We start from the raw sequence: 13,419 nt of genomic DNA on the forward strand, positions 1-13,419 counted from the left end.
AGTAATCATAGAGGAATGAGGATCAACATATTTAGTAACCAAAAACACATCCTGTTTCATAGGAGCCACACCTGTGATGGGTTGTGTGTGTGTGTATATATATATATATATATATATTCACCTATCATCAGTGTGCAGTCCTGTCTCCCAGGTCCCGTACTGACTGTCCGTCTCATGGACCAGTGTGTCCATGCCCCTCCCCTCCTCACCGTCCACATTCTGCTTCAACTGCTCCTGAGAGAGAGCGAGATGGACAGGGAGAAAATGACAAGTCAGACCCCTTCCCCTTTTTGTTATGTTACAGCCTTATTCTAAAGGGGAGAAGAAGAAAAATCCCTCATTAATCTACACAAAATACCTCATTATTAAAAAAATATATTTATATTTTTTATTTTACCTTTATTTAACTAGGCAAGTCAGTTAAGAACAAATTCTTATTTTCAATGACGGCCTAGGAACAGTGGGTTAACTGCCTGTTCAGGGGCAGAACGACAGATTTGTACCTTGTCAGCTCGGGGGTTTGAACTTGCAACCTTCCGGTTACTAGTCCAATAATGAAAATAAGTTCAGAAATGTTTGCAAATTATATTTTAAAAAGTAATTTCTATTTGCATAACTATTCAGACCCTTTGCTACGGGACTCAAAATAGAGCTCAAGTGCATCCTGTTTCCATTGATCATCCTTGAGATGTTTCTGCAACTTGATTGGAGTCCACCTGTGGTAAATTCAATTAAAAAATTTGAAAGGTTTGGAAAGGCACACACCTGTCTATAAAAGGTCCCACAGTTCAGTGCATGTCAGAACAAAAACCAAGCCATGAGGTCAAAGGAATTGTCCGTAGAGATTAGAGACAGGATTGTGTTGAGGCACAGATCTGGGGAAGGGTACCAAAAACAATCTGCAGCATTGAAGGTACACAAGAACACAGTGCCCTCCATCATTCTTAAATGGAAGAAGTTTGGAACCCCCAAGACTCTTCCTGGAGCTGGCCCCCCGGCCAAACTGAGCAATCGGGAGAGAAGGGTCTTGGTCAGGGAGGTGACCAAGAACCTGAAAGTCACTCTGAAAGAGCACCAGAGTTCCTCTGTGGAGTTGGGAGAACCTTCCAGAAGGACAACCAACTCTACAGCGCTCCACTAATCAGGCCTTTATGGTAGAGTGGCACATGACAGCCCGCTTGGAGTTTGCCAAAAGGCACCTAAAGGACTCACAGATCATGAGAAACAAGATTCTCTGGTCTGATGAAATCAAGATTGAACTCTTTGGCCTGAATGCCAAGCATAATTTCTGGAGGGAAGGTGAAGCATGGTGGCGGCAGAATTATGCTGTGGGGATGTTTTTCAGCGGCAGGGACTGAGAGACTAGTCAGAATTGAGGGAAAGATGAACGGAGCAAAGTACAGAGAGATCCTTGATGAAAACCTGTTCCAGAGTGCTCAGGACCTCAGACTGGGGTGAAGGTTCACCTTCCAACAGGACAACGACCCTAAGCAAACAGCCAAGACAACGCAGGAGTGGCTCCTAGACAAGTCTCTAAATGTCCTTGAGTGGCCCAGCCAGAGCCCGGACTTGAAACCGATCGAACATCTCTCGAGAGACCTGAAAATAGCTGTGCAGTGACGCTCCCCGTCCAACCTGACAGAGCTTGAGAGGATCTGCAGAGAAGAACGGGACAAACTCCCCAAATACAGGTGTACCAAGCTTGTAACGTCATACACAAGAAGACTTGAGGCTGTAGTCGCTGCCAAAAGGTGCTTCAACAAAGTACTGAATACTTACGCAAACAGTTTTTGCTTGTCATTATGGGGTAGTGCGTGTAGATTGATGAGGGAAAAAAACTATTTCCTCAACTTTAGAATAAGATTGTAACATAAAAAAATGTGGAATAGGTGAAGGGGTCTGGATTCTTTCCGAATGCACTGTATGTGCCATTGGAGTACCCCTCGGAGGTCGAAGGGAACACATTCTAATATGACAGAACTGGATTCATCTCCACCAGCCTGAATCAAACTATCAAAGCATCTTATTGGCTGTAGGTTCAATCCATCACCACGCCTGTGGAGCGAAACCCCGCCCAGCCTACAGTAACGAAGTTGGCCAGTTGAGAGAGAAAGAGAGAGTGACGCTGGTCCTGATAGCCCTGTATTTTGTGGCTATGGCCAGGCCAGCAGTGGGTGAGAAGGATAATGAGAAGTAATGGGATGAACTCACAGGGCCAGAGACTGGTGAGACACTGTTTGCCGTCTACTGAACCATGGCTCTTTTAATGAGGCTTCTACAGGGGGCACACTGTCCTAAAACCACACACTCACTGCTCCTGTGCATGAATTCAAGCCTGTGTAAGTGCGCACACATACTGTATAGAAATAGAGAAATACTGCTGAACTTCCATGATCTCTACTGACTTCCTTGACAGTGCTATACAGATGCACCACAACACCATGTCTAAAGAGAATGATTGAGGGAAATGTAATGGGTGTTTGGTTTGTGTGTGTGTGTGTGTGTGTGTGTGTGTGTGTGTGTGTGTGTGAGTGAGAGCAGGGCCAGAGGGAGAAGGAGGGAAAGGGAGAACAACAGTACAGGATGTCATTCATCATCAATGCCTTTCCTGACAGGAAGAAAGAAGGCCAGGGAGAACAGTAAGAAACTCCCTCCATCTGAGAAAGCACTTGCACCAAAAGTACATTAGCTCCTCTCCAGGCTTTACAGCCCTAAAAAAGTATATTTACAGCACAGTAACCTAGGCTTGTTTTCAAATGATCTTTCTGCCAAATCTGGCTTCAGCAGTTAAACAAGCATTAGTTTGAACATGCTGTTGGTCACATGACTAATGCCTCAGGCTAACAGGTGGGCTGGGCTCAGGGTCAATTAAACAGGAATGCTAATCGATCTACATGCATAGGCCTTTCAAACAGATTAGGTTGGGTCAGTGTTATGGTACAGCTACGTTTCTCGACGTGAGGGGTTTACTGAGAAGCATAGGAGTAACAATAATAACACAGTGAGGAGAAAGTGAGGGGTTTACTGAGAAGCATAGGAGTAACAATAATAACACAGTGAGGAGAAAGTGAGGGGTTTACTGAGAAGCATAGGAGTAACAATAATAACACAGTGAGGAGAAAGTGAGGGGTTTACTGAGAAGCATAGGAGTAACAATAATAACACAGTGAGGAGAAAGTGAGGGGTTTACTGAGAAGCATAGGAGTAACAATAACAACACAGTGAGGAGAAAGTGAGGGGTTTACTGAGAAGCATAGGAGTAACAATAACAACACAGTGAGGAGAAAGTGAGGGGTTTACTGAGAAGCATAGGAGTAACAATAACACAGTGAGGAGAAAGTGAGGGGTTTACTGAGAAGCATAGGAGTAACAATAACAACACAGTGAAGAGAAAGTGAGGGGTTTACTGAGAAGCATAGGAGTAACAATAACAACACAGTGAGGAGAAAGTGAGGGGTTTACTGAGAAGCATAGGAGTAACAATAACAACACAGTGAGGAGAAAGTGAGGGGTTTACTGAGAAGCATAGGAGTAACAATAACAACACAGTGAAGAGACCAACAAGGTGCAGTAAGAGATGAACAATAAAGTGTTGGCTTCTAAACCCCTCATTTCTGGCAGGAATGATTCCTGATAGGTCAAAAGACAGTCAGAGAAATAGACCTGTCACACCCACTTAATCCCTCTATATCATGAATTTCAGCCTAAGATTTAGTACAACTAATTCACAGGACTACGCATGTAGGATTCAATAAGCAAACCTCCTGTAATCTAAATTCCTTGAACTTGTACCATATCCACCGTGTACGTGGTTGAACTTTAGCACACCCAAACACACCCTCGCTTGGTGTTTGCCGCTCCTGAGGCTACCCGGTTACCTGCCAACCAAACAACAGCAGCAAGACAGAGAGGGTTAAGAAATAACATAGTCCGACTTGTAGTGCTGCTTAAAGCCCTGTAGTATTGACCATGTGAGGGTGTCGGCTCTGCTATCAACAACGCACTCTGGACACGAGGAAAGAGCAGGCCTGCATGGCACCTTATTGTGAAGTAGATGTTTCCTTAATAACATTAGCCGTGGCCAGCCTCCTCTGCTAAGATACCCCCTCTGTGGACAGGAAGGGGGTGTCAATGGAAATGACAGAACAATGAGCGGATGAATAGAAGGAGGGAGGAGAGAAAGGGTGATTGATAATCTAACACATGTTTGAGGAAGTAGAGGAGCCAAAGCCTTGGAAAGTTAGACCTGCCAGACATCACGGCTCTGAAACACATCCTGGTGTTATGACATCATCACATTTATGAAAATGTTCACCTTAAATCCCCTTCTTATTTTAATACAATATGCCTACTTTGGGTTGAGATGAAACACATGCTGGGCCTATTACGTTACTGTGAAGGCATAGTCACTTTAAATTGGATTAATCCACTTCCTTACTGCAAAACAACCATTCATATCCGCCCTGAATAACAGCCAGTCAGACACACAGCTCCACGAATGAGGAAGTGCTGTGAAGCTCTAAGACATTTAACATATGGTCCTGCTGCCTGGAAACAGACAACTCTAGCAGGCCGGTTACTTAGTGCAGGTACAATGACCACAACACGATCACTGCAGAACAAACCTCACACCGCCCCCAGTACGTCCCAACACCTCTCTCCTGCTCTAACCCCTCTAGGTGGAGTCTTCCTCAGTAGGAAAGAAAGAAACGTCCCCTTTTCAGGACCCTGTCTTTCAAAGATAATTCATAAAAATCCAAATAACTTCACAGATCTTCATTGTAAAGCGTTTAAACACCGTTTCCCATGTTCGTTCAATGAACCATAAACAATTAATGAACATGCACCTAAGACATTAACAGCTTACGATAGGCAATTGAGGTCACAGTTATAAAAACTGAGAAGCCTTTCTACTGACTCTGAAAAACACCAAAAGAAAGATGCCCAGGGTCCCTGCTCATCTGCGTGAAAGTGCCTTAGGCATGCTGCAAGGAGGTATGAGGACTGCAGATGTGGCCAGGGCAATAAATTGCAATATCCGTACTGTGAGACACCGAAGACAGCACTACAGGGAGACAGGACGGACAGCTGATGGTCCTCGCAGTGGCAGACCACGTGTAACAACACCTGCACAGACCATGTGTAACAACACCTGCACAGGATCGGTACATCTGAACATCACACCTGCGGGACAGGTACAGGATGGCAACAACAACTGCCTGAGTTACACCTATAAAGCACAATCCCTCCATCAGTGCTCAGACTGAATAGACTGAATAATAGGCTGAGAGAGGCTGGACTGATGGCTTGTAGGCCTGTTGTAAGGCAGGTCCTCACCAGACATCACCGGCAACGTCGCCTATGAGCACAAACCCACCGTCGCTGGACCAGACAGGACTGGGAAAAAGTGTTCTTCACTGACGAGTCACGGTCTTGTCTCACCAGGGGTGATGGTCGGATTCGCGTTTATCGTCGAAGGAATGAGTGTTACACCGAGGCCTGTACTCTGGAGCGGGATCGATTTGGAGGTGGAGGGTCCGTCATGGTCTGGGGCGGTGTGTCACAGCATCATCGGACTGAGCTTGTTGTCATTGCAGGTAATCTCAATGCTGTGCATTACAGGGAAGACATCCTCCTCCCTCATGTGGTACCCTTCCTGCAGGCTCATCCTGACATGACCCTGCAGCATGACAATGCCACCACGCACAGAACGAGCAGTATGGCTGATTTCCTACAAGACAGGAATGTCAGTGTTCTGACATGGCCAGCGAAGAGCCCGGATCTCAATCCCATTGAGCATGTCTAGGACCTGTTGGATCGGATGGTGAGGTCAGGGCCATTCCTCACAGAAATGTTCGGGAACTTGCAGGTGCCTTGGTGGAAGAGTGGGGTAACATCTCACAGCAAGAACTGGTAAATCTGGTGCAGTCCATGAAGAGGAGATGCACTGCAGTACTTAATGCAGCTGGTGGCCACACCAGATACTGACTGTTACTTTTGATTTTGACCCCCTTTGTTCAGGGACACATTATTCAATTTCTGTTAGTCACATGTCTGTGGAACTTGTTCAGTTTATGTCTCAGTTGTTGAATCTTGTTATGTTCATATAAATATTTACACATGTTAAGTTTGCTGAAAATAAACGCAGTTGACAGTGAGAGGGCGTTTTGTTTTTTGCTGAGTTTAGATAGCAAAACACTGACCTGAACTGAACAGGATACTGACAGGGTATTTTGTTCTGTCATTATTACATCAGTGTAATGTACAGACAAGGTGCCAAGTGTTTGCTAAGAATGCAGAACCGAATGTCATTAAAACCTGACTGACTCGGCTTAAGAACTTAAGACCAACTACTGCAACTACATGGGATCCATAGCTAGAGTCTATATCCATACATGGATTCCAGCTATCTGCATTGTGTCCCACCACCCGCCAACCCCTCTTTACGCTACTGCTACTCTCTGTTCATCATATATGCATAGTCTCTTTAACCATACCTGCATGTACATACTACCTCAATCAGCCTGACTAACCGGTGTCTGTATGTAGCCTCGCTACTTTTATAGCCTCGCTACTTTTATAGCCTCACTACTTTTATAGCCTCACTACTTTTATAGCCTCACTACTTTTATAGCCTGTCTTTTTACTGGTTTTTATTTCTTTACTTACCTATTGTTCACCTAATACCTTTTTTGCACTATTGGATAGAGCCTGTAAGTAAGCATTTCACTGTAAGGTCTACTACACCTGTTGTATTCGGCGCACGTGACAAATAAACTTTGATTTTACTAGATTAAACCCTCCTAGTTTAGGAGGGAGGGACAGGGGGCGAGAAACAACTCCAGCCCACAGTAAGCTATGACCTGAGGAGCCAGTGACACTGCGGTTGCAGTGGGAGCTATGACCTGAGGAGCCAGTGACACTGCGGTTGCAGTGGGAACTATGGTGAACACACAGACAAAGGTCAGTGTTATGTCAAAGATGGTATGAGACGCATAGGGCGAGAGAGAGGACACAGAAGCAGATGAGGCACAGAGGGGGGTGAGCACTGAACAGCGAAGACAAGCAGAACAGTCAGGAACTACCAGGATCAGAGAGAGAATTCACATTGCAACACAAATAGACAGACATAAAACACAAGTAGAGAAGGCCTTGACAAGTTTGAGGTGCTTGGAATGGGCAGTGACTGACGAAAGGACAGTTGGTGGTGAGAAGGATTGATGGGGGGGAGCAGGTGTCAAATTGTGTGTGTCTTACAGCAGTGGGGGTGTTGGGGGTGCTGGTCCCAGGACGCCTGCGTAGGGACAGGCGCTGCTGGCTGCGCAGAGAGAACCTACGGAAAGAGTCCCGGCTGCGAGAGGCCAGAGAACGTAATGAGTTGGCCCTCTTGAAGTCCCCGGGGCTGTCCTCGGCCCCCCTGCCACGTTCCACTGCACTGGACACCAAGCTGAGCGCCCCCTGCAGGGACCGGCGGGCGCTCCCCATCCAACCAGACACCTGGGACTGGGCCACAGACAGCTTGTCCCCCAGGTACTCCATCTCAGATCACTAAAAGACCAACGTCACAGAATGAAGTCCGGACAGAGCGCTCGGTCAGGCTGTGGTCCGGTACTGTAGGTCCTGAGTCCAGTGTGATACCGTGGTCGATGGGGAGTCCTTGAGCCAGGTAGTCATCCAGGACGAGAGCTGGTGTCCTGGATACTGTTGAGGTGCGTAGCTAGGTGAATGCTGCAGTAGCTGGGCTGTTTGTAAGGGATAGCACAGCCAGGCAGATGCATCATGACTCCATTTCAGTCCATCATTGGCAGCGAGGTGAACTCTGAGCTTTCTGTTGTTCTGCAAAATGCCTATTTCCATACAGCTATACAGAAGGGCAAGACCGTAGCGGGGGAACCCAAGAGGGTTAGGGCTGTTTAACAGACAAGCCCAGCTGGTAGAGGCTCAGGTGTAACGATGCGTTCACAGCAGATATACTGCTGCACCGTCTGCAAACAGGTTCTTGAGCCACATAGTGATGATCAGACCAAGAAGCAGCAATAACCCCACAGACGCAGAAGTGCAATGTAATGTCACAACATAGCTCATCTGTTCTGATTCTCACGCCCCTCACAGTGGGACTCTGAAGCTGCCGCTCAGACACGTCCGCAATCGGAGGAACAAAATGTTAAAAAATCTACCTCTCCATAGACCCCACACGGCAGTCGTCTTCCTGGTGGAAAACGGTGCAGGAAGAACGGTGCTGAACAGAACAGCTGGTGTCAGGCAGGAGGCTGTACTGATTCCTATTCCCTCGGAGTACCCAGCACACCAACAGCAGCACCGTGGATATAGAAGCACAAACAGGAGAGGAGATTGTGATGCTGAGGTCAAATCCATGAGAGACAAAGACCAGTGCACTCTCCTTCCTTTCCTCTCCCCCTGCAGGTACAGGCCAATAGAGAAATGCGTCAGTCTCCTGCTCCCATTCCCCAGCACTACAGGACTCACGCTCAAGGAGAAATTGAGCGAACAAAGTGAGGGAGGGGAGAAAGGAGGCAGGGAGAAGCGGAGGGAGGGAGGGCCCTGATTTGCAGGAGGGGAGGGCGATATGTTCTGCGGTGCTCCATCTCGCCTGCATGTTTCTGCTTGCAGCGAGGAAGAGAGAATTCTCACAGGCATAGTCAGCACAGGGCAGAGGGGGTAGAAAGTACAGGCATAGTCAGCACAGGGCAGAGGGGGTAGAAAGCACAGGCATAGTCAGCACAGGGCAGAGGGGGTAGAAAGCACAGGCATAGTCAGCACAGGGCAGAGGGGGTAGAAAGCACAGGCATAGTCAGCACAGGGCAGAGGGGGTAGAAGGCACAGGCATAGTCAGCACAGGACAGAGGGGGTAGAAAGCACAGGCATAGTCAGCACAGGACAGAGGGGGTAGAAAGCACAGGCATAGTCAGCACAGGACAGAGGGGGTAGAAGGCACAGGCATAGTCAGCACAGTACAGAGGGGGTAGAAAGTACAGGCATAGTCAGCACAGGGCAGAGGGGGTAGAAAGCACAGGCATAGTCAGCACAGGACAGAGGGGGTAGAAGGCACAGGCATAGTCAGCACAGGACAGAGGGGGTAGAAAGCAAACATAGAAAGGGTTGACAGTGATAGGAACTTTATGTTGAGCCTATACCTTCAAATAGATGGAGAGAATGCGTGCCTGAAAGAAAGAGAGAGGGAGCAAAAGAGCAAGGAGGAGACCGGTGTAGCGGTTTTCAAGAGCCGGGGTTGTGGCTGTCAGCAGCTGTGAGCTCATGGCTAAAGGGAGGAATCACGACAGTGCGTCAGAGTTTGCCTAACAAATGTCTCCCTGATTCATGCAAACTGCATGTCAGGTCACAGAACTCTGTCCTTTCCCACTTTCAGTACTCCACCGTTCCTAGCATTCATCTCACTGAATTAAGCCTTAGTGAGTAAGTAAGACACTCTAGTCTATAAAACAACCGAGTACCACAGATTTATTCTCAAACAGAAACCCCCTGAGAATAAACTGGGGCAGAGGCTGATGACTGCTACTCTGAGCTGCCCACAAGTGCCCCCTGGTGGACTTCTGGGGAACAGTTCTGAGGAGCATTGTTGCTTTTAGAACAGACTCCTTCCAGGAACCATCCTATAGCTGGAAATCACAGTTCTCTCCACAAACACACAGACTCAAGTTTCATCAACACCAACTATGAAGATAACAATTTTACTACCGAAAAAAAGTCTGCTAATAACAATTGTCCAGCAACAAATGACGGCCCTCAAGTCACCTCTAAACAGAGTCCACAAAGGGACATTGGCCTAATGACTTCAGTTGTATCCGTCTCGTCTGTCCTCTCCCTGGTGTCCCTGCTCTGATGAATCATCACCCATCACAGCCAGTGTAGATGCCTTAGACAGCTCATGTAGTCTAAGCCTGGTGACCATAGTGTGCACTCACACTAGGCCCAACCTCCACACCGATACAGAGAAACACTATCACCACAACATCAAGTCATTGACACGTGTTGATACTCCAAATCCACACTCACTCAACAAGGAGGTCCCCTCAACCACGCCAATAAATGGACCCCTAGTGTAAAAGACCCAACTTCATTGTACATTTTTTGCAGAAAAGCTGCTGTGTTGTTCAATGTACATGTAACCAGGTAAATGATTCTGACCCACAGTACACCATGCTCCCACATAGAGCCTGCGAGAAGAGCCCTGTGGCTTCTGGCTATTCGGCGTGGGAGAGTGGGAAATTGTGGAGACCTGGTGTCCAAGTAGGCTACACATAGCTGTGTGTGAAAACATTTCACAGGTAAGACATTTACCTGGTTTAGTATTGTCTGTGTATGTATAGTCTGTTGTTGGTCTTGGCTAGCTTAATGTTCTGGTAGTGGTTACAACAATAACTCATTCTAGACCAGGTATTTCACACTTGTGTCTCCAGTTGGTCTACAAACAATTAAAAACTAGAATCCCTGCGGTAATTGCAGCACCACTCAGACCAGCAGGAGGTGACAGACACACAGAAAACACCATGAAGTAACACAGGGAGGGCTCATTGGGGGAGGACAGGACAGGGAGGGCTCATTGGGGGAGGACAGGGAGGGCTCATTGGGGGAGGACAGGGAGGGCTCATTGGGGGAGGACAGGGAGGGCTCATTGGGGGAGGACAGGGAGGGCTCATTGGGGGAGGACAGGGAGGGCTCATTGGGGGAGGACGGGACAGGGAGGGCTCATTGGGGGAGGACGGGCCAGGGGGGGCTCATTGGGGGAGGACGGGACAGAGGGGGCTCATTGGGGGAGGACGGGACAGGGGGGGCTCATTGGGGGAGGACGGGACAGGGGGGGCTCATTGGGGGAGGACGGGACAGGGGGGGCTCATTGGGGGAGGACGGGACAGGGAGGGCTCATTGGGGGAGGGGAGGACAGGGAAGGCTCATTGGGGGAGGGGAGGACAGGGAAGGCTCATTGTGGGAGGACAGGACAGGGAGGGCTCATTGTGGGAGGACAAGACAGGGAGGGCTCATTGTGGGAGGACAGGACAGGGAGGGCTCATTGTGGGAGGACAGGACAGGGAGGGCTCATTGTGGGAGGACAGGACAGGGAGGGCTCATTGTGGGAGGACAGGACAGGGAGGGCTCATTGTGGGAGGACAGGACAGGGAGGGCTCATTGTGGGAGGACAGGACAGGGAGGGCTCATTGTGGGAGGACAGGACAGGGAGGGCTCATTGTGGGAGGACAGGACAGGGAGGGCTCATTGTGGGAGGACAGGACAGGGAGGGCTCATTGTGGGAGGACAGGACAGGGAGGGCTCATTGTGGGAGGACAGGACAGGGAGGGCTCATTGTGGGAGGACAGGCCAGGGGGGGCTCATTGGGGGAGGACGGGACAGAGGGGGCTCATTGGGGGAGGACGGGACAGGGGGGGCTCATTGGGGGAGGACGGGACAGGGGGGGCTCATTGGGGGAGGACGGGACAGGGAGGGCTCATTGGGGGAGGGGAGGACAGGGAAGGCTCATTGGGGGAGGGGAGGACAGGGAAGGCTCATTGTGGGAGGACAGGACAGGGAGGGCTCATTGTGGGAGGACAAGACAGGGAGGGCTCATTGTGGGAGGACAGGACAGGGAGGGCTCATTGTGGGAGGACAGGACAGGGAGGGCTCATTGTGGGAGGACAGGACAGGGAGGGCTCATTGTGGGAGGACAGGACAGGGAGGGCTCATTGTGGGAGGACAGGACAGGGAGGGCTCATTGTGGGAGGACAGGACAGGGAGGGCTCATTGTGGGAGGACAGGACAGGGAGGGCTCATTGTGAGAGGACAGGACAGGGAGGGCTCATTGTGGGAGGACAGGACAGGGAGGGCTCATTGTGTGAGGACAGGACAGGGAGGGCTCATTGTGTGAGGACAGGACAGGGAGGGCTCATTGTGTGAGGACAGGACAGGGAGGGCTCATTGTGGGAGGACAGGACAGAGAGGGCTCATTGTGGGAGGACAGGACAGGGAGGGCTCATTGTGGGAGGACAGGACAGGGAGGGCTCATTGTGGGAGGACAGGACAGGGAGGGCTCATTGTGGGAGGACAGGACAGGGAGGGCTCATTGTGGGAGGACAGGACAGGGAGGGCTCATTGTGGGAGGACAGGACAGGGAGGGCTCATTGTGGGAGGACAGGACAGGGAGGGCTCATTGTGGGAGGACAGGACAGGGAGGGCTCATTGTGGGAGGACAGGACAGGGAGGGCTCATTGGGGGAGGGGAGGACAGGGGGGGCTCATTGGGGGAGGGGAGGACAGGGCAGCCTTGTCTCTGAATGGAATCTGCTTTGTAGCACAGGCTATTTACATGGTGCATGGGTCTCTGTAGTATACCAGGGGTAAAGAGGAGCAAACACTAAAGTATTAAGACAGGTGCTTGAATAAAAGGAATGTCTATCACACAATGGGAAATGTCACTGCAGAGCCTTTCTTCAGCTATGCAAACAGAAGGCTGTCAAAATGAGCAGCACATAATCCTGAATTACAGGCCTAAAAACATGATTTCATTTCTCTGCTTTGTGTTGTAAAAAGGGGTGGAGAGATGGGCGAGACCATGACTGTCACTTTACTCTTCACCCCCAGTGACTAACTGCATTCCTACTCCACCCTACTGTAACACACAACCTGTACACCCTACTGTAACACACAACCTGTACACCCTACTGTAACACACAACCTGTACACCCTACTGTAACACACAACCTGTACACCCTACTGTAACACACAACCTGTACACCCTACTGTAACACACAACCTGCACACCCTACTGTAACACACAACCTGTACACCCTACTGTAACACACAACCTGTACACCCTACTGTAACACACAACCTGTACACCCTACTGTAACACACAGCCTGTACACCATACTGTAACACACAACCTGTACACCGTACTGTAACACACAACCTGTACACCCTACTGTAACACACAACCTGTACACCCTACTGTAACACACAACCTGTACACACAGGTGTACACACAACCCACACAGGGTTTTCTGTGAGATTCAGCTCAAAGGTATAAACAGTGATAAAACATAGAACTGAGGGGCTCCAATTGTTACCATGATGAAGCAGTGTAATTTCACTGTAGCAGAAGCTCATTTCTGAAACTTGCCCAACTTTGAGTCAAGAAATGAGGTGATTGTGTGTGTGTGTACACCTGTGTGTATAGAAATAGAGCATCAGGACTCACCCAGCTCTGTCCACCTCTCTCTCTATGTGTACTCCTGCTCCTCATCCTGGACAGGCTCCCCTCCACAGCACTGTCAGACGGGGCTGATCTACGGGACACGCTGCGAGACCTCATCCGGTTCAGCTCCTAAGACATGGGGAGCGTAGAATGAAATTGAATGGTTGCTGTTACAGAACAGTTTACTAGCCTGCT

The 13,419-nt window shown here is 49.3% G+C and overlaps 1 protein-coding gene across 6 annotated transcripts in view; it reads right to left on the minus strand.

Moving 5' to 3' along the window:
- si:ch73-138n13.1 (titin homolog) overlaps positions 1–13,419 on the minus strand; it is a 39,544-nt gene that overhangs the window by 4,148 nt on the left and 21,977 nt on the right. For all 6 annotated transcript variants that reach the window (XM_036979673.1, XM_036979670.1, XM_036979674.1 and 3 more), the window contains 2 exons: positions 13,228–13,353; positions 122–234 (listed from right to left, as the gene is read on the minus strand). In XM_036979673.1, the coding sequence (XP_036835568.1) occupies positions 122–234; positions 13,228–13,353 (239 nt within the window). The remainder of the gene's footprint in view (positions 1–121; positions 235–13,227; positions 13,354–13,419) is intronic.

This window comes from Oncorhynchus mykiss, chromosome 6 (genome assembly GCF_013265735.2).
Source record: "Oncorhynchus mykiss isolate Arlee chromosome 6, USDA_OmykA_1.1, whole genome shotgun sequence".
Classification (NCBI taxonomy): Eukaryota; Metazoa; Chordata; class Actinopteri; order Salmoniformes; family Salmonidae; genus Oncorhynchus; species Oncorhynchus mykiss.